A 26,930-nucleotide genomic window follows, 5' to 3' on the forward strand; every position below is an offset into this window, starting at 1 on the left:
AGCATCATGTAAGCAGCATTCAGAAGAATAACATAAACTAAATGCAAATTATACCAATTTTACAAGAAAGAAAACAAATAGAACAAAGAAAAACAAAGTCCATTTTAATGCAAGGTGGTCACAGTGTTGCTGTACTGAGGTAGTGATTAGAGTTGTGTCTGTTGTATCCAAATGGTTGAAGAAAAGTAGCTGTTCCTGAACCTGGCGGTGTGGGACTTCAGGCTTCTGTACCTCCTGCCCGATGGGAGCTGTGAGAAGACGGCACGGCCCAGATGGTGGGGATCTTTGAAGATGGATGTTGCCTTCTTGATTCAGCACCTCCTGTAGATACTATGCAATGGCACAAGGTTATCAGTTCAAAAATTACGACTACTTGTAAATGAGGCTACAATAATGACAGGTAATGCTGTTGGGAAAATCTCTTCATCCTTCAGGTACCAGTCATTCCATCTGAACTATCTTTCCAATTTAAGTGACTTTAGTTCCCTGTTCCCTTGAGCATTCACAAGGTGCAAGGACAATCACTCAGAGTTGTTGGCCTTAATCTTGAAACTCAGCCCTTTTCCCATTCTGTATGTTGGTTTCTCAAGATTTGGAGATTAAAAAAAATCCATACGTTTTTACACAGGATTGAAAAGAAAGGCATCGTGTATTCTGAAGCACTTCAACATTGAAATCGAGTAAATTTAGACATTGTGCACAGAACTCTGAGGAGAACTATATTAAATGTAGTTTTTAGAACATAGAACATAGAACACTTCAGCACAATGCAAGCCCTTTGGCCCACAATGTTGTGCCGACATTTTATCCTGCTCTAAGATCTATCTAACCCTTCCCTCCCACATAGCCCCCCCATTTCTCTATCATTCATGTGTCTGTCTAAGAGTCTCTTAAATGTCCCTAATGCATCTGCCCCCACAACCTCTGCCGGCAGCGCGTTCCACGCACCCACCACTCTCAGTGTAACAAGCATCCCCCTTATATCTTCCTCCAATCACCTTAACATTATGTCCCCTCATGTTAGACATTGTTGCCCTGGGAAAAAGTCTCTGACTGTGCACTCGATCTATGCCTCTTATCATCTTGTATGTATTTATTTTATTTTCAGTATTATGTATTTATTGGTAGAATTAATTAAATTGTATAAGTTTAACCCACTGATTATATTGTTCATGGAATAATTATATATTTAAGTTAGATCTAATTTACGAGGAGTGTTATAAAACCCCACTGCATGGAAACAAATGCAAGCATTGTGATTGCCAGTATCGTAACCCAAGCAGCAATGGGTACAGCAGCCACTTTTCTATCGTAAAAATAAGAAAGAGCTCACTATTGTTCTAGATTAATAACTGCACTTGTCCCCATTTCAAAAATAAATAACTCGTATGCTCAATCTTATTAAGTTAAACCTGAGCATCAATAGAATGCCCAACTTACTTCTTTGCCATCCACTCTTGAATTTCAAGTCCAACTAATTTAATACAACGAGTGCAACAAACTCAATGCAAGTTCCCACAGGAGGCAGCTATGGCAGATAAACTTTACATTGCAAGAGCAAGGTGATATTGATTCAAGTTTGCTTTTTTTTCATACACAAAGGCAACTGAATGAGGGAAGTATCCATTTTGCAAATGTAAGGATGAAATTTCAATGCCATATTTAGAAATGAAAATAATTTATACATTGAACAATTGACTATCAAAGTAGCTATTACGCTTAATAACATGGACACCAGTTGTCCTTAGTTAGTAAACAAATATTTTTCTCTCTCATTAAACAAACATTTGTACTCTGGCTGCTGATTGTAATACATGTACATGTAATTATGAGTGTTGGTTCACCTTTCGAAATCTGTTATTTGGCAAATGATAAATAACAAACACGGTTTCTAACAAGTTAAATGAAACATTTGCACTTCCTAATTGTGCTAATTATCTACATTTTTCACATTTTAGACTTACAGGCTCGAGTGTCCCTGACTTGATTGTAAGCATGAGCAATCAGATGTGGCTCCACTTACAGTCTGATGAAACATTGGATCGCTTGGATTTAAGGCTGTCTATCAAGGTATGCTCTTTTTGCATGATGGCTTATATTTTAGAAACGCTGGTTAGTTGTGCCATATATTAACATCAGCTCTGATAGTTCCTATCCTCCAAACAACTAATGTTTGCATTCCAAATAAGTAATCCATTGGAGTAGTAAGTCATATACAACATACAAGAAATATACTGGTATTTGTGGTTCTGTGTGAACAAAGGCACCTGCTCAGAGGGCAAGATACATAATTTTCTAATTATCTGCCCAGAAGATAAAAGAAAAAAATTGTATTGTACGACACAATTTTGATGAATGTGGCGAAAAGGCAAAGATTTTGGATTAAGTATGCAATCCTGCGCTGAATTAGTCCTCAGCCGACAGCCTGGTCTCTGCTTTCTTCATGAGCTTAGAACATAGAACAGTACAGCACAGAACAGGCCCTTCGGCCCACAATGTTGTGCCGACAGATTTATTCCCTCCCACCTACAGAATGCCCATATCCCTCTATTTTCCTCTCATTCATGTGCCCATCCAAGCCCTCTTAAAGCTCCCAATGAATTTGCCTCCATCACCCTATCAGCTTGTTAATAAAAGATGAATGTCAGCAAACTGCTCATAATGAAAAGGTCAGGGTGGGTTATAGTCTTCCCTGGTTCAATCCCCATTCCCACTTGCACAATGCTCGTTCCAGGAAAAGTTATCACGGGGGATTAGGGGAGAAATAGTATTTACTTCCCCAGATGCCCTTAAATGTTTATAGGCACAGCTGGTAGAGCCACTGCCTCACAGCACCAGTGACCCAGGTTCAATCCTGACCTCGGGTGCTGTCTTTGTGGAGTTTGCACGTTCTTGCTGTGACCGCATGGGTTTCCTCTGGGGTCCTTCAGTTTCCTCACACATCCAAAGACCTGCAGGTTGGGAGGTTAATTGGCCACTGTAAATCGCCCCTGTGTGTAGGTGAGTGGTAGAGTGTGGGGGGAGTTGATGGGAACGTGGGGAGAATAAAAAATAAGGTTAGTGTAGGATTCATACACAACAAGTTCTGGAGGAACTCAGCAGGTCAGGCAGCATCCATGGAGGGAAATAAACAGTTGACGTTTCAGGCTGAGACCCTTAGCATGGACTCGTTGGGCCAAAGGGCCTGTCTCTGTACTGCATCTCTATTATTTAAAGGCAGTTGTGTTCCCATTACCATTCTGAAATCATCCAACTCAACATCATCCTGATTTGCAACAATTAGACACACTAGATATCGGTCAAGCATTTCCCAGCATATTTCTTGTGAATAAAAAAGTTATTTCATTTTTCTAGTTCTTTTGCCATCATAGTTCTTGACTGTAGGCACTTCTCAATAAAAGCACAGGCACAATGTTAGTTAATTTAACTGCTTATTTTCTATTTATATTTGAACGCGGAGCTACACTTCGTCCATAAGTAAAAGTTAAATGTTTTAAAATTGTAAAATTCATCATTGGCCTATTTTGGGACTGAGCAATTAGTGCATATGTCTCAGGATGATCTCTCCCTCTGCACATTTAATGAGCGTCCATCAGAACTTTGCCATGTAGGTGTGTCTGTAAATCACTGTGGTTTTTAACATGACATTTCTTAAAACAGCTTCTCGTTTTACAGAGTGGTACTATGACATAAAGATAAAACCTTGTTAGATTTATAGCACTCAGATTATGAGATTTGTTGACAAGGATAAGTTTACAAGTTCATGTCTTCGACCTCGCTGCTGTTAATAACAGTAAAACTGTGGTTTGCCAGAACATATATGTATGTTCACGCACATGTATGTTCACACACACTTGCACACGTGTATGTTCACGCAAACTTCGCCATCAGCAGGAGGGCTCTTTAAAAAGTTTTTATCGGTCCCACCAACAATACAATAAATCTTGTTATTTTCAACCTTGCTGAATTTCTTTGGCTATTTCAATGTTCTGACTTAATAGGTATGTTGAAGAGTGGTACAGAATTAGATTGTAACTGACTTGTCAGCCTTGAGTTATATTGAATATCCAATGCTGGTAAAAGTTCAAATTCAGCCAAGAGGCCAGTCAAGACCTTTCTACAATAAATAATGAAGTTTACTAGCTTTTTGCACAGTTTATCGTATTGTTTTAATAAAAAAAAAGCTGGAGAGGTTGAGACAGGGAAAGCCCAGAGTTGAGGTGCCTGCCTCTCATGTGGCTCCCTGGGGTGAGACCCCTTTCATTGTTCGAGGGGCTTTGCCACCCGACTCTGCCCCTCCAGGTCTGGTAGCAGAAGGAGCCCGGACTGAGGTCCTTCCCCACAGAGCCTTAGCATTGGCTGCACCGAGCTTCAGTGCGTCCCTCAGCACGGACTCCTGCAGCCTGGAATGTGCCAGTCAGCAGCGTTCCCTTACGGACGTCTCGCTGTGCTGGATGACCAACAAGTTTCGGGCAGACCAAAGGGTGTCTTTCACTGACCTTCCAGCAGCACTTGTTTGATCTTGCTCCTGTCTGCCTTTTTTCATTTTGTAGTGATTATTTTAACACTTGAAAATAGACCAATGTTCAATTCATATTGTGCACTGTTAAGTGGTCATGGATTCAGTGAATCGGATTTATCAGAATCACATTTATTATCACTAACTTAGATGACATGAAATTTGTTGTTTTGCAGCAGCAGTGCTGTGCAAAGACATTACTATAAATTGCAGAAATAAATAAATAGTGCAAAAAGAAGGAATAATGAGGTAGTGTTCATGGGTTCATGGACCATTCAGAAATCTGATGGCGGAGGGGAAGAAGCTCTTCCTGAAACGTTGAGTGTGGGTCTTCAGGCTCCTGTACCTCCTCCCAGATGGTAGTAATGAGAAGAGGGCATGTCCCGGATGGTGAGGGTCCTTAGTGATGGATGCCGCCTTCTTGAGGCAGCGCCCCTTGAAGATGTCCTCGATGGTGGGGAGGGTTGTGCCCGTGATGGAGCTGGCTGAGTCTACAACTCTCTGCAGCCTCTTGTGATCCTGTGCACTGGAACCTTTATAACAGGCTGGACTGATGAATTGCACACAGTTCAATTCATGGTTGCATCTACGTGCTGGGCCCGGGACAGATCCTCTGAAATGCTGACACCCAGGAACTTGAAGCTGCTCACCTTTTCCACCGTTGACCCCTCAATGAGGACTGTTGTGTGTTCTCCTGACCTCCCCTTCCTGAAGTCCACAACCAATTCCTTGGTCTTGCTGACGTTGAGTGCGAGGTTGTTGTTGCGACACCACTCAACCAGCCGATCTATCTCACTCCTGCACACCTCCCTGTCACCATCTGAGATTCTGCCAACAACAGTGATGTCATTGGCAAATTTATAGATGGCGTTTGAGCTGAACCTCACCACGCAGTCATGAGTGTAGAGAGAGTAGAGCAGTGGGCTAAGCACGCATCCTTTAGGTGTGCCTGTGTTGATTGTAATATGAAGTTTTGTTAATAGTCCAGCTTTTGAAATGTAATCCCTATATTAGCCAATAATTCATAAAACCAGAATGTTTCATGCTCAAAACACATCCAAATGACATATTTTACCTTTTTAGTGAGTGTACTTGAATTTATAACACTGTTCCTACCACTGCACTAAATTATACTTACGGTGGCATGCAAAAGTTTGGGCACCCCTGGTCAAAATTTGTGTTACTGTGAATAGCTAAGTGAGTAAAAGATGACCTGATTTCCAAGAGACAAGGAAAAGGGCCTGAAGCAAAAGTTTGGGCACCCTGCATGGTCAATACTTAGTAACACCCCCTGTGGCAAGTATCACAGCTTGTAAACACTTTCTGTAGCCAACTAAGAGTCTTTCAATTCTTGTTTGAGGGATTTGAGTGCCCAAACTTTTGCTTCGGGCCCTTTTCATTTTTCGTAATTTTGAAACTGTAAAAGATGGAAATAAAAAAGTAATCTTGCTTAAAATATTAAAGAAATGTGTCATCTTTAACTTTATGCCTTTTGGAAATCAAGTCATCTTTTACTTGCTTAGCTATTCACAGTAACACAAATTTTGAACAGGGGTGCCCAAACTTTTGCATGCCACTGTAGCTATTTTACATCAAAGTAATAATGATTTTGAGGCTGTAAAAAAACTTGAGAAGTTTTAGAGGTCATGGAATTTTATTAGCAGAGGTTGAATTTTATGTGCTTGAAGACACAGGCACACATCACTGACATAGACTGAATAAAAGACACCAAAACAAGACCACACATCGTAGGTCTGAGTGAGCAGTTCTGGTATAATTTGCTTTTATTCAATTTGATGTGAAGTAAATCAGTCAATAACTCAGAATGAGAGAACACAATTATCATTCAATTTGGTATTTAATGATTAAAGATAGGAAGAACTGGAAATGTTTAAGACATCAGTATCAAGTATGTACTTCGATTAGTCAAGTGTTTGGAAGGTGTGGATGGAAAGCTTTGATTTTTGATGGAAAGACCACTTGATGTCAAACCACATATCATTCTGTGTCGATCAACGCCCACAATCTCTACCACTATGGTTAGTGGGTACATTAAGTCATTCTTGTCTTGCCATTGCACGTTTAATCCATGCCTCCAACCACCCTATGTATGTTCTATATCCACCCCTATTCTAGCATCAAGATCACTGCTGCTTACAGCCAATTGTGGTATCGATAAATAAAAGGGATGGTCATGTTCACTCCTGTTAGGCATGCTGGAACAAATTGACTGCATACCATGCTCAAAACCTCCTTGCTTTAAGGTGACCGCAAGTGATCAAAGAGCATTGAGCATGGAGATATAAAGGTGAATTCTCCAGTTCAAAAGAGAATGGCAGGAACAGGTGAGCTTTGAACTTTAGGCATAGGTGTGAACAATCAGATCCCAGAGGAGTGATTGGGAGACCTTTAAGGGTCTGGGAGAATTCTTTGGGTTCGGGTGAAACAGCTGTAGCAGGAGTGAATACTTCAGACATGCTGAGCTGGAAGCATCTCGCAGCACGGTTGTGGAGCGGTTAGTGTAACGCTTTACAGCACCAGTGACCCGGGTTCAAATCCGGCCACTCTCTGTAAGGAGTTTGTATGTTCTCCCCGTGTCTGCGTGGGTTTCGTCCGGGTGCTCCGGTTTCCTCCCACATTCCAAAGACGTACAGTTTAGGAATTTGTGGGCATGCTATGTTGGTGCCAGAAGCGTGGTGACACTTGCGGGCTGCCCCCAGAACACTACACAAAAAGATGTATTTCACTGTGTGTTTCGATGTACATGTGACTAGTAAAGAAATCTTATCTTTTCTAATTTTGAACATGTGGAAATGGATCGAAGAGCAAGTTCCTCCACTTGACAGGATGGGTTCTCAGGTTCTTGTACAGACGATTCAATGGGACATCGGTGTTTGGAAAGAGAGCACTTTGCAATCGTTTGTATTCAACAAAAGACAATGTTTGCACTTCTCCTTGGGACATGGGTAATTGTTTGAGGGTCTTTCATCCATCATTGTTCCAAACTCTTCATCCAAGAAAGTGCCCCTTTGTTATCAAACAACCAACTTCATTTGTTTAACCATTGGCTGACATCTCTGGAACCTAAGCAATCTCCGCTCATTTTTTTTGCTGACTTTTGTGGGATCTTCAGATCCAATGTAGAAAAGCATCAAAGACCCAATTTTTATTTATCAAGAGAAATCATTGCGGGTCAAAGAGTGATTACCCAACTGCACTAAAAGTGTGGCAGTTCTTTCAGAAAACAATTTTAAATGAAAGAAAATCTCAGCCCAGCTTGGTTAGAATGCTTTAGATTTGACAGGTCGAATATTGGCTTCAAGATTAAACTTAAACCCCAATTGATTCAATGATTTAAAAAAAAAACTATCTCCAGTTAATATCATGATGTTGGACATATGGCTGAGCAGAGTTCAATCTCATGATGGCAAGAACAACTAAATACTAATATGCTACACAATGTCAGGAATGTTCTGTGATGAATCATTATTGATTTTCAGTGTAATAGCTTTATGATTATGGTTTTGCTGACCAGAGTTCATCCTTATAAATGTGCTGAAAGAATGAACACATTTTGCTTTGTGATATTCAGCCAACTGTGTACATACAGTAAATAACCATAGACTGAATCCCACTATTGAATCTATGAGTATTTAAATCTGCTGATTATACCATCTTCAAAATATTGTAAATTTTGATAATAGAATTAAAAATGTGTCTTAACCATATTTCTAGATATTTTATTGGAGAAAACGAGAGCTTTAGTATTTTCCTTTATTTCATCGGGTTACTAAACATTCCCAGGCAGATCATGGGCTCTTGAACCCATAGTGGGCTTTCCCTTTTCCTATCTTCAGTCCTGAAGAAGGGTCCTGACCCGAAACGTTGACCGTCTGCTTTTCTCCACGGATGCTGCCTGGCCTGCTGAGTTCCTCCAGCATCTTGTTGTTTTGTTCATCCAGGTTCCAGTATCCGCAGTCCTTTGTTTCTCTTGAACAACTTGTCCACTGCACCTGCTATGGTCTTCTGCAGTGCTTGTTCCCAAATCTTCCAATCTGTGGTTTGACCAGATGACTCCCGATACACAAATAATGCAGGAAGAGGATCATATAAAATATATGTTTATGCAATGCTGGACATTCATTTAGTCTACTAAGTATATTATTTAATTTGTGTACATTATTATCGTTATGTCAACATGGCAATAATTTTCAGTTCCACACTTTTGTATATCGAGCTTGAGGCATTATCTGGCTGCCTGGGCAAAGCAGCCAGCATAATCAAAGACCCCATCCACCTGGGTCATTCTCTCTTCTCTCCTCTTCCACAGGCAGAAGATACAGGAGCCTGAGGGCACGTACCACCAGGCTCAAGGACAGCTTCTATCCCACTGTGATAAGACTATTGAACGGTTCCCTTATACAATGAGATGGACTCTGACCTCACAATTTACCTTGTTGTGACCTTGCACCTTATTGCACTGCACTTTCTCTGTAGCTGTGACACTTTACTCTGTACTGTTATTGTTCTTACCTGTACTACCTCAATGTACTCTGTACTAACCTAATGTGTAATGAATTGATCTGTACGATCAGTATGCAAGTCAAGTTTTTCACTGTACCTCGGTACATGTGACAACAATAAACCAATACCAATACCACATAGCCCAGACCCTCTCAGTGTCCAGAAGGGGGAGACCCCTTTGCCATGGCCTCCACCCCCAGAATCTTCGTGGTGGCTGCACTAAGCTTTAGTGACCATGTTGTCCTGTACCCTGGAATGTACCAGTCGGCAGCATTCAGTAATGGAGAACTCCTTGCACTTGAAGACGAGCAGGTTTTGGGCAGGCCAAAGTATTAGTTTATTGGTTTATTGGTTTATTGTTGTCACTTGCACTGAGGTGCAGTGAAAAACTTGCTTGCATACCGATCGTACAGGTCAATTCATTTCACAGTGCATTGAGGTAGTACAAGGTAAAAGTAATAACAGAATACAGAGTAAAGTGTCACAGCCAAAGGGAAGTGGTAATACTTAGTGACATAGAATTTAAATTTAAAAATGTAGAACGATTATAGTAGAAGTAATGAGTAGATTTGCAGAGAGCAGCTTGCAACGAGTCACTCCGGCGCCATCTTGCAGTGTCTGCTCAGGAGAACCTTGGTAAAGACCACTGCATCCCTTCCCAAACCTTCTTGGCAAAGAAGGAGATGGATGAATGCCACGCCAAGGGCAGCATGTGGTGGGACTGCGACTCCTGCTGTGCATGAAGAATCTGATTGAGAGCTCCCATCTCACCACCAGACAAGCACATTCTTGAGCAGAAGAGACTTTCCATTGGGTTTGAAACTTCTGGTGATGAGACATTCTACCAAATGACTTTAACAGTTTAAGGGAGCTGTTGTCTTTATTTCCCCCATGACCTTGTGGACATTCCACACCGATCACTGTCTGGTTGACCATGCTGAAAAGTTGTTTTTCTATGTGAGGCAGAGATGCAGCACAATCTGATTGGATGGATCACACATGGCCACATGGTCAGAATATATGGCCAGCTTATTCACTCAATTCAGTTTCTATTTTTTTATACAAATCATCATTATAAGCAAATGGTTGGCATTAAGGTTATCCTTGGTGCATAGACTCAGTCTGGTTTGAAATATTACTTCACAAACCACCAAGTACTAGAGGCATTTTTTCCCTTTCTGGTTAATGGTTTGCATTGCTAAATTTATTAAAGTCAAAGTCGAGTTTATTGTCAAAGGTCCCATCTCACCACCAGACAAGCACGTTCTTGAGAAGAAGGGACTTTCCATTGGGTTTGAAACTTCTGGTGATGATGCATTCAACCAAATGACTTTAACAGACTGCTAGGGGAACCAAAGTCTCTATTTCCTCCGGGTGCAGTGAAAAACTTGCAGCAGCATCACAAGCACAGAGCATCAGATTAGCAGCATTCACAAGAAAATCATAAATTAAACATTATACACAATTTTTACAAGAAATAACACAATTAGAACAAAATAAATACAAAGTCCATTGTAGTACAAAGTGATCAAAGTGTTGCTATACTGAGGTAGTGATTAGGGTTGTGCTGGTTGCTTCAAGAACCAAATGGTAGCTATTCTTGAACCTGGTGGTATGGGACTTCAGGCTTCTGTACCTCCTGCCTGATGGCAGCTGTGAGAAGATGGCATGGCCCAGATGGTGGGGATCTTTGATTTGCCTTCTTGAGGCAGCACCTCCTGTAGATACTACCAATAATGGGGAGGGATGTGTCCGTGATGTATTAGGGTGAGTCCACTACTCTCTGCAGCTTCTTATGTTGCTGTGCATTCGAATTGCCGTACCAGACCATGATGGAACCAATCAGGATACTTTCAACGGTACATCTGTAGATGCTTGTGAGAGTGTCTGGTGACATGCTGAACCTCTTTAACCCTCTCAGAAAGTAAAGAAGACACTGTCACGCCTTCCTTGTGATTGCATATATGTTCTGGGCCCAGGACAGGTCGTCCGATGTGTTAACGCCCAGGAGTTTAAAGCTGCTGACTCTCTCCACCGCCGATCTCCCAATGTAGACTGATGCATGTTCACCCTCCTTCCCCTTCCTGAAGTCAACAATCAGCTCTTTACTTTTACTGACATTGAGCAAGATTTTGTTGTTGCGGCAACCAGTGTCCTATCACTTAAGATATTATTATTTATTATAAATTTATTTGAAAAACATTGAGTTAATTCAGAATTTCATTGTTAAATATGAACTGTGGAACTACTCATGTTAATCCTGTATTGAACAAACCAATATTTAGAAAACACATTTACCCAGACACACCAAAGTTCAAATGTTCTGGAGGGTCACTGGACAATGTGTTAATTGACTGCACTGAAACTACTCTTAAACGAACTTTGAAACAGAATTCAATTAAAGTGTAGAAACATCGAAATTAGAAGCATAACAATATTGGAGCAAGATTTCACAATCAAATTCAGCTGCAGAGCAAAATTTCATTTTTGAAATATTTAATCACTGCTTCCAGTGCTTTCTCTATTAATCAGAGTTTCATTTTTAACATGAGACTGTGAATTAAATGTCAGTTTTTTTTCAATGATTGGCCTTGCCATTCTTATTTCTAGTTATGATCTTTTAATGTAGCGGGGGAGAGGATCAGCAATAGATTTTGTTCTGCAGTTCCCCTTGAAAGGGACATTCAAGCTGGGAAGTTTTGTAGACCTGGCTAAAGTTTGCATTGCAGACACCCATTCACGAAGTGAGAATTGGGCATTATTCTTCACAGTACACACAAATCACAGTCACCCCTAGACCAAAGCTTCACAGCCAATGAATGAGAAATGCACATACAGAAATGTTCACATTGTTTATAATGCAATCACGAAGAAGGCATGCCAGGGGCTCTACTTTGTTAGGACCTTCAGGCGATTCGGTATATCACCAAAGACTCTTCCAAATTTCTATAGATGTACGGTGGGGAGCATTCTGACTGGTTGCATCACCGCCTGGTATGGAGGCTCCAATTCACAGATCCCAAGAGGCTGCAGAGGGTTGTAGACTCAGCCAGCTCCATCACAGACACAACCCTCCCCACCATCGAGGGCATCATGAAGAGGCGTTGCCTCAAGAAGGCGGCATCTATCATTAAGGATCCTCACCACCCGGGACATGCCCTCTTCTCGTTACGACCATCAGGGAGGAGGTACAGGAGCCTGAAGACCCACACTCAATGATTCAGGAAGAGCTTCTTCCCCTCCGCCATCAGATTTCTGAACGGTCCATGAACCCATGAACACTGCCTCATTGTCTCTTTTTTTGTACTATTTATTTATTTTTGTAATTTATAGATCTTTATGTCTCTGCACTGTACTGCTGCCGCAAAACAACAAATTTCATGTCATACGTCAGCGATAATGAACCTGATTCTGATTCTGATGTTCTATAGTCATTTGGGCTGAGCAATTGATTTGTCTTCTTGTCTAAGGAAGCAGGGTTCCTAATAGAGCAAGACTCAAATTGACAACATGTACATCAGCTCGTCGATCCGGTGCCTCAAAGCACCAGACAACACAGGTTCAATCCTGACCTGGGGTGCTGTCTATGTGGAGTTTGCACGTTCTCCCTGTGACCGTGTTTCTGTTTCCTCCCACACCCCAAAGACTTGTGGCCGTTCGGTTAATTGGCTGCTGTAAATTGCGCCTAGTGTGCAGGTGAGTGGCAGAATCTGGGGGGAGTCAAGAGGAATGTCAGGAGAATGAAATGGAGTTAACTCAGGACAGTGAAGAACAGCAAAGCCTTGTATTCCATTCAATGTCCATAGAAGAGACAAATATATATCAAGAGTTGTCAGCACATTAACAACCTTCGTTAACCTAGCTCATGATTGTGGCAAGTATATTAGTTAGTGATAACAAGTGTAACTAGCACATAACAACATTCACATGACACTTTTCATGTGGAGAAACATCCCATGTTATTTACAGACACAAAATTGTATGCACTGCAGCAAAGGAAAGTGTATTGGTGGGCAGCTTAAGGGGAAGTCATAAAGATGGGCGTTATATAAGGAAAGGAATAAACAGACACGCATAAAGTAGGCAGACCTGCTGCCTTGTGTCAAGTGGCGTTTATGAGCTTTTCTTTAATTTGAAGCTGCAGATTGACTGTTCACTGCCAGAGGCACTTTGATGCATGTGCTGCGGCAATGGGAAATTAAACCATGGTCCTCCACGCACGTCAAACACTTCCACACAGAGACTGCAGTCACTCAGTGGGCAAAGCCCACTTGACGTGGCTGCTGCTACATTTGAGATCCTCCACCGCGTTCAGGTACTTCATGAGGCTCAAGAACAAATACATGCCTTCCAAGAGGAAGCAAGCCTGTCGTGAAAGGACTAATCTGAGTCCATGTGAGAGAGTCTGCCACGCAATCTTCAGCAATTTAGTGTTCATCTCCGATATTATGTTCTGGTCGCCTCACTACAGGAAAGATGTGGAAGCCATAGAGAGGGTGCAGAGGAGATTTACAAAGATGCTGCCTGGAATGCGGAGCATGCCTTGTGAAAGCAGGTTGAGGGAACTCGGCCTTTTCTCCTTGGAGAGACGGAGGATGAGGGGGGACCTGATAGAGGTGTATGAGATGATGAGAAGTATTGATAGGGTAGATAGTTCAGAGGCTGTTCCCCAGGGCTGAATTGGTGAATACAAGAGGGCATAGGTTTAAGGTGCTGGGGAGTAGATACAGAGGAGATGTCAGGGGTAAGTTTTTTACTCAGAGAGTGGTGAGTGTGTGGAATGGGCTGCCGGAAATGGTGGTGGAGGCGGATACGATAGGGTCTTTCAAGAGACTGTTAGATAGGTACATGGAGCTGAGTAAAATAGAGGGCTATGGGTAAGCCTAGTAATTTCTAGGGTAGAGACATGTTCGGCACAGCTTTGTGGGCCGAAGGGCCAAAATTGTGCTGTAATTGTTCTATGTTCAATGTTCTATGACAGTGAGGTGTTCTTTCTCTGGATGGGTGGTGTCAGGGTTGAGTTGGATAACCAACCAGAGTTCACCTCTGACTCCCAGCTCTGACCTACCACTCGAAGCAACTGCTGTCCCAAGGTGGTTTCACTGCTTAAAACAGTGGTTGCCGTTGAGAACGGTGACTTTAAAAGCTCCCACTGCAGTGATAAGTTATGCCTTTAAGCTCCCACTTACCCTGGAGCTTTAGAACTTTGCAGATCCACACAGAATGTCCAGCAGTCGTGATTCTAATGTGCAGGGTTCCTCGTACTTTGTGTGCATCAGAGAATTACTAACCCATTGTCCTTCACAGGACCAATATGGGACTTTAAACTTTTTAAAAACTTTATTTATACATCATGGTAACAGGCCCTTCCGGCCCAACAACTTCATGCTGCCCAATTACACCCATGTTGACCTACTAACCCGTACGTCTTTGGAATGTGGGAGGAAACTGGAGCATCCGGAGGAAACCCACGCAGACACAAGGAGAACGTACAAGCGGCGGGAATTGAACCTGGGTCGCTGGCGCTGTAATAGCATCACGCTAACTGCTACACTACCGTGCCGCCATGCAGCACCATGTTAAGACAGATGTCTGAGTGTTCGAAAGTTTTTCAGCCTTCACCTCCTCCTGATGTCCCAAGGCAAGTTAACTGCCAGTGAAGTATTTTTATGGGTATATTGTAAGGTATTAGGCAGTAACTTTCCAGCTTTGATTTTACCCCTGTCCATTGAGACCAGGATGGTCGGTAATATAAACTAACAGCCATTCCTTTTACTATTTTAACTGCACTTAATTTTTATCTGAGAGAGGCAGAAAATTCATAAAGTAGATTTAAATTAGCTTAGATTAGATTATTGTCATATACACCAGGGTGCAATTAAATTCCTTGTTCAGATGAAGCTCACAGAGTTATCAGTGTACATGGTTATGATAACTACAGCAATAAATAGTGATGAGCACAAAACAGCAGATTGGTGCAAAGATTGTGGTGTGATCTGAAGAAGTGCAACAAAAAATACTAAAGTGACAATGATGGAGAATTGGAGAGTTAAGAGTCCGAGAAAGTGGCAGCACCACCTGGAAGGGGAAGTGAGAGAGGTGATTGGGTCAGAAGTCTGACAGCAGTGGGGAAGAAGAGAAACAAAGGACCGCAGATGCTGGAATCTAGATGAAAAACACGATGATGCTGGAGGAACTCAGCAGGCCAGGCAGCGTCCGTGGAGAAAAGCAGGCGGTCAACGTTTCGGGTCAGGACCCTTCTTCAGGACTGAAGATAGGAAAAGGGGAAGCCCAATATATAGGAGGGAAAAACAGAGCAGTGATAGGTGGACAGAAGAGGGGAGGCGGGGTGGGCACAGGGTGGTGATAGGTAGATGCGGGTAAGAGATAGTGATAGGCAGGTGTGGGGGAGGAGGGGGGAGCAGATCCACCAGGGGATGGGTCAAAGGTAAAAAGAGAGAGGGAAAATAACGCTAGGAAAGGGAAGAAGAGAAGAAACATGGTGGGGTGGGGGTGTGGGGAAGGGGGGTGGGGATTACGTAAAGTGGGAGAATTCAGTGTTCATGCCGTCAGGCTGCAAGGATCCAAGACAGAAAATGAGGTGCTGTTCCTCCAGCTTGTGCTTGGACTGCATCGTCGTGTTTGCCAGCAGTGTGGAAGAAGCTGTTCTTGAGTCCGGACGTCTGGGCTTTCAGACTCTTGTATCTTCTCCCAGAAGGTAGAAGAGAGAAGAGTGAACGGCCGGGGTGGCAGGCATCCCTGACAACACTGTCAGCCTTCCTGAAGCAACGCACGGTGAAGACGGACTGGATGGAAGGAAGTGAGGAACCTGTGACAGACTGGGCAGTGTTTACTGCTGTCTGCAGGTTCTGTCAATCCAGAGCAGAGCAGTTGCTGTACCAGGTTGAGATTGCAACTTGTCAGGATGCTCTCCATAAACACATCTGTAGAAGTTCAGGGGAATCCTCATGGACATGCTGAATCTTCTCAGATGCTAAGGAAGATGAGGTTGCTGCAAGTCAACCCAGTAATGTTACTGTAGCACTCTTCCTAATGTAACTCTAACTTGGCTGCAAACACAGACTTAAAACATAGCTGCAGGCATCTCTGGTCATGCAAGTGATGCCTCCATACCATAGACTAGCGTTGCACTGGGACTTCTGAAAGCTAAACACTACATGACTAAATTTATCCACTGGAGTCCTAGATTCTTGACCTTTTAACATCCCTGTCAATTATCACACATCAACCTGAAGAGATAACAAGCACTGAAAAACAGCTTGAGGAAACCTCACCGAGTTCCCCAAAGCTGGCAGCTTCAGACTAACCGTGACGGGAAACTATAACAGATGAAATAAATTGGTGATAGAAACAGAAAATGCTGGAAATACTCAAGAGGTCAGGCCAAATTAAGAACGTCGCTGTAGAGGTAGTCTGCAGCTTCAAGTTCCCAAGCATCCATATTACCAGCAACCTCATCTGGTTCCTCAATACTGATGCAGTGATCGAGAAAGCAGGTCAGGCAGCATCTGTGGAGACAGAGGGGTGGTCAGTGTTTTGGGTCGAGACCCTGCATCAGGACCTGAAACATCGGCTATCCCTCTGCCTCCACAGATGCTGCCTGACCCGCTGAGTTCCTTCAGAAGTTGTTATTGGAATTGGTTTATTATTGTCACTTGTACCGAGATACAGTGAAAAACTGGTCTTGCATACCGATCGTACAGGTCAATTCATTACACAGTGCATTGAGGTAGTACAGGGTAAAACAATACAGAATAACAGAAGTTTGTGTTTTGATCCATATTACAGCTTCTGCAGTCTCTTGTGCCTACATCTTCCTTATTCCAAAGTTTGTCTCTGACCTGTGACAGGTTTTCTCTTGATACCTGTTATCTTCAGTGTTACCAAGTCTCCTCGATGTCGCACTCAGTGTAAAGCTGCCTTGACATCAAGGGCTGTTACTCTCACCTCATCTCTGGAACTAAGGATACATCCCCACCCTGAACGGTGGCAGGGCTCAGCATGGATCCACTAAGAACAAGGCTGAAACATTTGCAACCATGGTTAGCCGGAAATGCTGACTGGATGATCCATGTTTGGACCAAGGCTATCATGAACCTTGAGTGGTCCTGCTAAAACCCAAACTAAGCATCGGCAGTCATGCTATCAGATGCTGTAGGAACTGTGCATGTGTGGGAGGAAAGGAGTTGTCGATGTTTCAGGTTGAAACCTTGTCGGCAATTCCTTTCCTCCCACAGATGCTGCTCGACCCTCTGAGTTCCCAACAGATTGTTTGTTGCTCAATGATTTGGCTCATGGGGAGAGATTTATAGGTTCTTAACTGGTAAAAGGGTCAAGGGTTACGAGGAGAAGGCGAGAGAACGGGGTTGAAAAAAAACAGCCAGGATTAAATGGCAGAGCAGACTCGATAGGCCAAATGGCCTAATTCTGCTCCTGAATGTCATGGTTGTATATTTTGGGCAATATTTACACCAACAGTCGTAAATTGTCAATATCAATGTTTTGGCTCAGGAATGCCATTCCATTTGGGAGCTGATCCCAAAGTTACTGTGAGTGCAGAGGAGCGTGTAAAGAGGCTTTGGGGAGGATATCGGCAAGCTGAGGGAATGGGCAAGAACTTGGCAGATGGAATATATTGTGGATAAATGTAAGGTCATCCACTTTGGTGAGTGTATCAGAAAAACAGAGTAATTGTGAGATGGGGAGAGCTTTTATTCAGAGGGACCAAGGTGTGTTTGTGCACACCTCAATGAAAGTCAGTGTGCAGCTGCAACAAGCAAGAGGGAAATCAGATGTTCTGCCGGCCTTTGTTAAGACGGGTTTAATGAGAGGAGCTTATTGTAATTGTACAGGGCCTTGGTAAGACCACACCTAGAGCACTGCGTACAGTTCTGGTCTCCTTACTTGAGACGTATTTTCTGAGGGAGTGCAGGGAGTGGAGTGCATTTATTGTACTGGTTTCAGGGATAATAAGTCTCCTGTATGAGGAGAGATTGAGTAGAATGTTCTCCTGACTGAGGACTATAGGACCAGGGAACACAGTTTGAGAATAAAGGTTAGGTTAGATGAGGGATGATGAGGAATGTTTGATGTTTCTGGGGCTGTACCCAACAGAGTTTGGAAGGATGAGGGGGGAATTTGAAATGGAAGAGGTGACTCAGAGGATTGATAATACATTGTCTTTAGCAAGGCTTTTGACAAGGACATGCATGGTAGGCTGGTCTGGAAGATTAAACCACATGGGATCCAGAGTGAGCTCGCCAATCGGATACAAAATTGGCTTGGTGGCAGGAGTCAGAGGGTGGTCGTGGGAGGTTGTTATTCAGATTGGAGGCCTGTGACCAGTGGTGTGCTGCAGGGATCGGTGCTGTGACCACTGTTTGTCATCTATGTCAAAAATTGGGATGAGAATGTAGTTGGCATGGTTAGTAAGTTTGCAGATAATGCCATAATTGGCAGTATAGTGGACAATTATGAAGGTTATCTAAGATTACAACAGGGTCTAGGACAACTGGGAAAGTGGGCCAAGGAATGACAGATGGAATTTAATTTGAATTGGTATTGGAATTGGTTTATTATTGTCACTTGTACCGAGCTACAGTGAAAAACTGGTCTTGCAAACCGATCGTACAGACCAATTCATTGAGGTAGTACAGGGTAAAACAATACAGAATTCAGAATAAAGTGTCACAGCAACAGAGAAAATGCAGTGCAGGCAGACAATGAGGTGCATAACGAGGTAGATTGTGAGGTCAAGAGTCCATTTTATAGTACAAGGGAACCATTCAATGGTCTAATAACAATGGGATAGAAGCTGTCCTTGAGCCTGGTGGTACGTCCTTTCAGGCTTTTGTATCTTCTGCCCGATGGGAGGGGAAGAAGAGAGAATATCCAGGGTGGCTGGGGTCTTTGATTACGCTGTCTGTTTTACCGAGACAGCGAGAAGTGTAGACAGAGTCCACGGAGGGGAGGCTGGTTTCCGTGATGTGCTGAGCTGTGTCCACAACTCCCTGCAGTTTCTTGCAGTCACGGGCAGAGCAGTTACTGTACCAAGCTGTGATGTATCCAGATGAAGAATAGTGAATGCAATGAGTAGAGGAAAATCTACACCTGGTACCAGAGTTCCAATTTAATTCCCTTTTTTATGCACAATTCTCTTAATTTGAACTCTCAAGGTTCATAACGGGTGAGAATGAAGTAGCTTCCATAAATTGTTATTGGTAAAATTTTGAAAACATTAAGCTGCATCGCAAATACAATAAGATTTTTATTTGACTTCACCATCATAAAATTATAGTGTTACATTAGATTTCCCAACCAATTACTTGTGTAAAATTTATCGATCATTCAGCAAATCCGTTCTCCAAGCTTTGTTCTCAAACAAAATTATCCTTTGGATTGACTTCTCAAGTAATGCTTAGAAATTATTTCCTCAGCTAATAAGAATTGTAACACTTGAGTAGGTAAACTTCAAATTGCTTTTCAACAAGATATTTGTCTGAATTTTATCACTGGTATTATTTTAAGACCGTAGAAATACAATTTAAAGCAAGGTTTAGAATGAGCATTTAACTAAAGTGTGATCTATCTGGGGTCTGCGAGGCATTGAGTTTAAAGTCTTTGGAATCCAGCTGACAAACCTGGTATTGAAATTGGAATTGGTTTATTATTGTCACTTGTACCAAAGTACAGTAAAAAGCTTGTCTTGCATACTGTTCATACGGATCCATTCATTACAACAGTGCATTGAGGTAGGACAAGGTAAAACAATACAGAATACAGAGTAAAGTGTCACAGCAACAGAGAAAGTGCAGTGCAGGTAGACAGTAAGGTGCAAGGTCATAACGAGATAGATTGTGAGGTCAAGAGTCCATCTTATTGTACTAGGGAACCTTTCAATAGTCTTATAACAGCGGGATAGAAGCTGTCCTGGGGCCTGGTGGTACGCACTTTCATGCTTTTGTATATTCTGCCTGATGGGAGAGGGGAGAAGAGAGAATGTCTGGGGTGGGTGGGGTCTTTGATTATGCTGGCTGCTTTACCGAGGCAGCGGGAAGTATAGATAGAATCCGTGGAGGCTGGTTTCTGTGACACGCTGAGCTGTGTCCAGAACTCACTGCAGTTTCTTACTGTCACGGACAGAGCAGTTGGTATTGGTATTGGTATTGGTTTATTATTGTCACTTGTACCAAGGTACAGTGAAAAACTTGTCTTGCATACTGTTCATACAGATCAATTCATTACACAATGCATTTGAGGTAGTACAGGGTAAAAACAATAACAGAATACAAAGTGTCACAGCTACAGGGAAGTGTATTACAGGTAGACAATAAGGTGCAAGGTCATAACAAGGTAGATTGTGAGGTCAAGAGTCCATCTCATCATATAAGGGAACTGTTCAATAGTCTTATCACAGTGGGATAGAAGCTGTCCTTGAACCTGGTGGTTTATGTCCTCAGGCTCCTTTATCTTCTGCCTGATGGGAGAGAGGAGAAGAGAGAATGACCCGGGTGGGTGGGGTCTTTGATTATGCTGGCTGCTTCACCAAGGCAGTGAGAGGTATAGACAAAGTCCATGGAGGGGAGGCTGTTTCAGTGATGTGCTGAGCTGTCCACAACTCTCTGCAGTTTCTTGTGGTCCTGGGCAGAGCAGTTGCCGTACCAAGCCGTGATACATCCAGGTAGGATGCTTTCTATGGTGCATCGATAAAAGTTGGTGAGTGTCAAAGGGGACATGCAAATTTCTTTCGCCTCCTGAAGACACAGAAGCGCTGGTGAGCTTTCTTGACTGTGACGTCTTCGTGGTTGGACCAGGACAGGTCCAGGACAGAGTGATGTTCACTCTTAGGAGCTTGAAGTTCTCAACCCTCTCAACCTCAGCACCATTGATGTAGACAGGTGCATGTACACAGTCCCTTTTTCTGAAGTCAATGACCAGCTCTTTTGTTCTGCTGACATTGAGGGAAAGGTTGTTGTCATGACACCATGTCACTAAGCTCTCTATTTCCTTCCTGTACTCTGACTCATCGTTATTTGAGATACGGCCTATTACTGTGGTATCATCTGCAAACTTGTAGGTGGAGTTAGGGCAGAATCTGGCCATACAGTCATGAGTGTATAGGGAGTAGAGTAGAGGGCTGAGGACGCAGCCTTGTGGGCCACCAGTGTTGAGAATAATCGTGCTGCCTATCCTCACTAATTGCGGTCTGTTGGTCAGAAAGTCAAGGATCCAGTTACAGAGGAAGGTGCTAAGTCACAGGTCTTGGAGTTTGGTGACAAGTTTACTTGGGATTATAGTATTGAAGGCAGAGCTGTAGTCAATAGACAGTAGTCTAATGCTCCAGAGAAGAGCGTAGAGCCAAGGAGATGGTGTCCGCCGTATGCCTGTTTCGGCGATAGGCGAATAGTGGGTCGAGGTTGTCTGGGAGGCTGGAGTAGATGCGTGCCATGACCAACCTCTCAAAGCACTTCATGATGGTGGATGTCAGAGAACACCCAACATTTGTGTGAACAGAATTTTTGTCTGGGTTTCCCATCACAAATGTTCGGTGTTCACTACAACTGCCAGGATTGCGATGGGATTGGGTAATCGGAGAGAACAAAGACCTGAACAAAACCTTTGACAACGACCTGTGCTAAATCCTCACACTTGGCCAGAACTCCCACTGTTGAATGTTTCAGGTACTTAAAGACTATTCCAAACTATCAAGCCAAAATCAGAAACAAATCATTAACACCTTGAAAGAAATTTTAAATTTAAAATAAATCTTTAGTTCTTAAAAATCTGATACTTATTAAATTGTGTGCATCCAGTCCCCTCTGTAGCATTGGTTAGAAATCCACTCACAGCACAGAATCTTTGCCTGAATCACAAATGTTGGGTGTTCACTGCAAATTCATGCTCACACATTGGACTCCATTGCGGAAGCAGAAAGTTGCTGATATTCACTTAGAGCAATATCAGCTTTTGGACTCTTCCCACCAACTGCAGGCTATTAATTCCGCCAAACACCTTCGTAAATGCATTATTTCCAAAGAAGATACATTACCTTACCCTAGTGGAGATGTAAATACTGATGCTACTTCTAGTTGGCATGTTCCACTAGTTACCTTGATTTTTGTGAATGATGTTGTGCAAATTTCATTTAGCAAATTTTAAGGATGTTATTTGTAATCATAATCTTTCAGGCTGACCAATACACTTCCATTTGTTTTTGTTTCCTGTCTTATTACTCCATTTGTTGTGGGGCCATAATACCATGATGGATAATATTGCACTCCGTGCTGTTGGCAGTGAAATTCGAATTGTACACATCATTTCCAAATGCTGATAAATGTTAACTACTTTTGAACTTCTCAATTGATTTCACAATCTAATAGGCAAACAAATATGTTCGGCTTTGTTCAGTTTGTAGAGCATACAGATTATCACTTCAAATTTTAGCTGAACTGCGATTTTCTCTTGCACCATAACACAGTGGTACAGCTACTAAAGCTGCTGCCTCACAGCTCCAGAGACCCGGGTTTGATGCTGCCTGCATGGAGTTTGCACATTCTCCCTGTAACTGTGTGGGTTTTCCTCCGGGTGCTCTGGTTTCCTCCCACGTCCCAAAGACGTGCGGGTTGGTCGGTTAATTGGCCGCTGTAAGTTGCCCCTTCTGTGTGGGTGAGGGGTAGAATCCGGGGGAGAGTTGCTGGGAGTCTGGGGAAGATTAAAAAAAGGGAGTAATGAAGGTTTAGTGTAAATGGGTGGTTGCTGGTCAGCACGGACCCAGTGGGCCAGAGGGCCTGTTTCCATGCTCTATTTCTCTGTGGCTCTGTGACATTTTGGAATTTAGCGTCCTCTCCCCAAGCCATTGTTTACAGGAGGACTCAGCTATGTGACCTCTGTGCAGTCTCAGCTCAGCTCTTCTACCTAGCCTGCCACAGTGTGTCCACGTTTGGAATGTAGTAACAGCCGCAGTTACAAGTTGGAGACCACAGTCGGTGCGGATCGGTAGTAACATCTCCTCCTTACTGACAATCAACTCAGGCGCACCTCAAAGGTGTGTGCTTAGCCCCCTGCTCTGCTCTCTCTACACTCATGATGTGTGGTTAGGCACAGCTCAAACTCCATAGATCGGCTGGTTGAGTGGTGTCACAACAACAACCTCGCGCTCAACGTCAGCAAGACTAAGGTAGATCGTGGACTTCAGGAAGGGGAAGTCGGGAGAACACGGACCAGTCCTCATCAGCGGTGGAGAGGGTGAGTAGCTTCAGGTTCCTGGGCGTCAACATCTCAGAGGATCTATCCTGGGCCCAACATATTGATGCAGTCATGAAGAAGGCACGCGTGCGGCTCTACTTCGTTAGGAGTTTGAGGAGATTTGGTATGTTTGCCAAAGACTCTTACAAATTTCTACAGATGTTCGGTGGGCAGCATTTCTATCTGGTTGCATCACTGCCTGGTATGGAGGCTCCAATGTTCATGATCGAAAGAGGCTGCAGACGGTTGTAGACTCAGCCAACTCCATCATAGGCACAACCCTCCCCGCCATGGAGGACGTCTTAAAGAGGCGGTGTCTCAAGAAGGCGGCATCCATCACTAAGGACCCTCACTATCTGGAAATGCCCTCTTCTCATTACTACCATCCGGGAGGAGGTACAGGTGCCTGAAGACCCACACTCAATGATTCAGGAACAGCTTCTTCCCCTCCACCATCAGATTTCTGAACGGTCCATGAACCCATGAACACTACCTCGTTATTCCTCTTTTGCACCATTTATTTATTTTTTGTAATTTATAGTAATTTTTATTTCTTTCACTGAACTGCTCCCGCAAAACAAAAAACTTCACGATATACGTCAGTGACAATAAACCTGATCTTGATTCTGATTCTGAGACCAAGACCGCCAAGTAATTGAATCAATCGGCAACAATTCCTTTCCCAGGTCCCCTGAGAGAAACCACTTTGCTCGAGAATAAATATATGGATTTTGCAGTCAGTGCAATACCTGGCTATGTCCCTGGTTCCATCGAAGGCAGAGGTTTTGGATATATTATTGGCCATGCATCTGATGATATTTACCTTGAGAAGGCAGAGTTTGTTCAGCACTTTGACAGTAGCACTGAACTCTGACATGAAGAATTAGGTTCTCCATCAACCCCAGTTGTTCAGATAAGACAAATGTTAAAGTGCCAGCAGTTACCAGCCAATAACAAACTGCATTAAAAGTAGCATGATTTCAATTGTTTTTGCTGCTTCCTGGTTGTACATGACACCACTGATGGGAAATAACCGTGGCCTTTTTCTCTTGGCTGAACTCTGCTGAGAAACCGATCAAGGGAGCAAGATTGCATTGTGTGTGAGAAAGGGAAGAATCATTTGATGAGATTACGTGGGTTGCTTTGGAAGCACACAAAGGCATTTACCTTCTGAGATGTGCAAACATTGAATCTGTACCAATAAATATGTACTCAACAATTTTATTTAAAACTGAGGGACTTTCACAGTGGCTGTGAACAAATGATTCTCTGCCTGGTCAGCATCACCTTAAATGCATCATTTTTCCTTGCAATTGCGTGCAAGATTATCCGTTGCCTGAATCCAGACAACTCCAGAAGCAGGTTGTGAGTGATTTATACTTCCCTTGTACGGCTAAAATGTTCCTTTCATCCGCTATAAATGCACTAATTCCATCGGCTGTGATCAACACTGTTTACAAGTGAAGCATTCTTCAGCTGAGCTGTGTATTCAATAAACTGGCTAAAGCTAACAACATTATTTTCATTAGATCACTCACTGCACATTTCAGTGTGGGCTTTTATGAATGCCTGTATTAAAGCTAAGTAGCATCAAGGAGGCTCGATTTGCAATTAAAAATAAACAGCCCAACAGACTTCTGTCGATTTCTGAGGTTTGCAAAGTGTGGTTTCAAAGTCCTGGGTATTGTTTCTCTGACTCCAGACTCATTCCACCCCAATGTAAGTGTGTGGAATGGCACTCAACGCTGCATGATGAATTTACTTCGTCTAGAGAATAAGTGTGAGTGTGCAGTATCTCAAAGTAAATACGATACTTTTTAATGTGTTATCTCATTGTGTTGAATCCTGGAGCAGTTTTCTGAAAAGCAAGGGCTCATGTAGATATTGTGTCTCGGAAACGAAGACTTGGGGAATTAAGCTTGATCATGACACTGGCAATAATTCCCCTGCTTTTTTTGAAGTCGTGTCAAAAGATGTTTTATTTCTATCCAAGAGCATAGGCGGGGTCCTTGGTTGAATACCACACCTGAAAGGCAGTGCTGTAAGTGCAGCACTTCCTCAGTAGCATGCTGGAGAGTTAGTCTCGACTTTTGTGCTCTCATCTTCAAGCAGACATGAAGCAGTCACATTCTGACTCAGCCAAAGAGCCACATCTGAAAATACAAAGAAATAAGATAAGATTTCTTTATTAGTCACATGTACATCGAAACACACAGTGAAATACATCATTTTTGCGCAGTGTTCTTGGGGCAGCCCGCAAGTGTCGCCACGCTTCCGGTGTCAACATAGCACGCCCACAACTTCCTAACCCGTATGTCTTTGGAATGTGGGAGGAAACCGGAGCACCCGGAGGAAACCCACGCAGACACGGGGAGAATGTACAAACTCCTTACAGACAGCGGCCAGATTTGAACCCACATCGCTGATGCTGTAAATCGTTACACTAACCGCTACACTGTTTGTTAAAAGCACATGAATAATTAAAAATGTAAAACTGAAATGACATTTTTTTGAAACCTTGCATACCTTCCTCTTTGCATGTGAATCCATAGCCCAGAAATCCCCATGGAAATTAATGGTGTTTGGGATCTTGAGCTGAACTAACCTGGCACAGAGGTGATGTCTTTTGTGTGATGGAAACACAAGAGACTTCAGAAGTTGGAATCTGGAGCATTAAACAATCTGCTGGAGGAACTCAGCGGGTCGAGCAGCACCTGTGGGAGGAAAGGAATTGTCGACGTTTTGGGTGGAAGCCCTGCATCAGTCCTGATGTAGGGTTTCGATCCGAAACATCGACAATCCCTTCCCTCACAGATGTTGCTTGATGCTCTGAGTTCCTCCAGCAGATTGTTTGTTGCTCCTTTGTGTGATCTGGAGACTCTCAGCAAGGCATGCAGTCCAGCAGCACAGTGGGCCGATGAGTCTAGCCTCTTTCAGTGTAGAGCATCCACAAAACGAGGAAGATTATGAACTTTCTACTGTCAACCAGTTAAACATTGCACTTCCAACCCACGATGGTTAGCGTTAAGTTTGAAACTTCCAAACTTCCTATGAGGAAAATGGGTTAGTAAACATGGGTTAGACACCTCTTACAATTGTAACACATGAATAGTTCTATGACTTAAGTCTGTTTTCATGATATTCTCTCTGTATCTTCCACTGTAAATATTTCTCTGCTGTGCATGATAGTTACCATAGAACCATAGAACCATACAGCACAAAACAGGCCCTTCGGCCCACCATGTTGTGCCATCCATCAAACCACCCTCACATTATCTAACCCTTTCCTCCCGCATATCCCTCTATCTCACATTCCTCCATGTGCCTATCCAACAAACTCTTGAAACTGTCCAATATATCTGCCTCCACCACCACCCCAGGTAGTGCATTCCATGCACCAACCACTCTCTGGGTGAAAAACCTCCCCCTGACATCTCCCCTGAACCTCCCACCCATAACCTTAAAGCCATGCCCTCTCGTTTTGAGCATTGGTGCCCTGGGAAGGAGGCGCTGACTGTCTACTCTATCTATTCCTCTCAGTATTTTATATACCTCTATCATGTCTCCTCTCATCCTCCTCCTTTCCAGTGAATAAAGCCCTAGCACCTTAAGCCTCTCCTCA

General features: G+C 43.1%; 1 protein-coding gene across 1 annotated transcript in view; it reads left to right on the forward strand.

The window, feature by feature from the left end:
- The window catches only part of LOC127575302 (CUB and sushi domain-containing protein 1-like), a 2,402,828-nt gene that overhangs the window by 1,661,327 nt on the left and 714,571 nt on the right, over window positions 1-26,930 (forward strand). The window contains 2 exon segments of the mRNA XM_052025075.1: window positions 1,959-2,032; window positions 2,035-2,070. Of these exon segments, the coding sequence (XP_051881035.1) occupies window positions 1,959-2,032; window positions 2,035-2,070 (110 nt within the window).

This window comes from Pristis pectinata, chromosome 10 (assembly GCF_009764475.1).
Source record: "Pristis pectinata isolate sPriPec2 chromosome 10, sPriPec2.1.pri, whole genome shotgun sequence".
In the NCBI taxonomy this organism is placed as follows: domain Eukaryota; kingdom Metazoa; phylum Chordata; class Chondrichthyes; order Rhinopristiformes; family Pristidae; genus Pristis; species Pristis pectinata.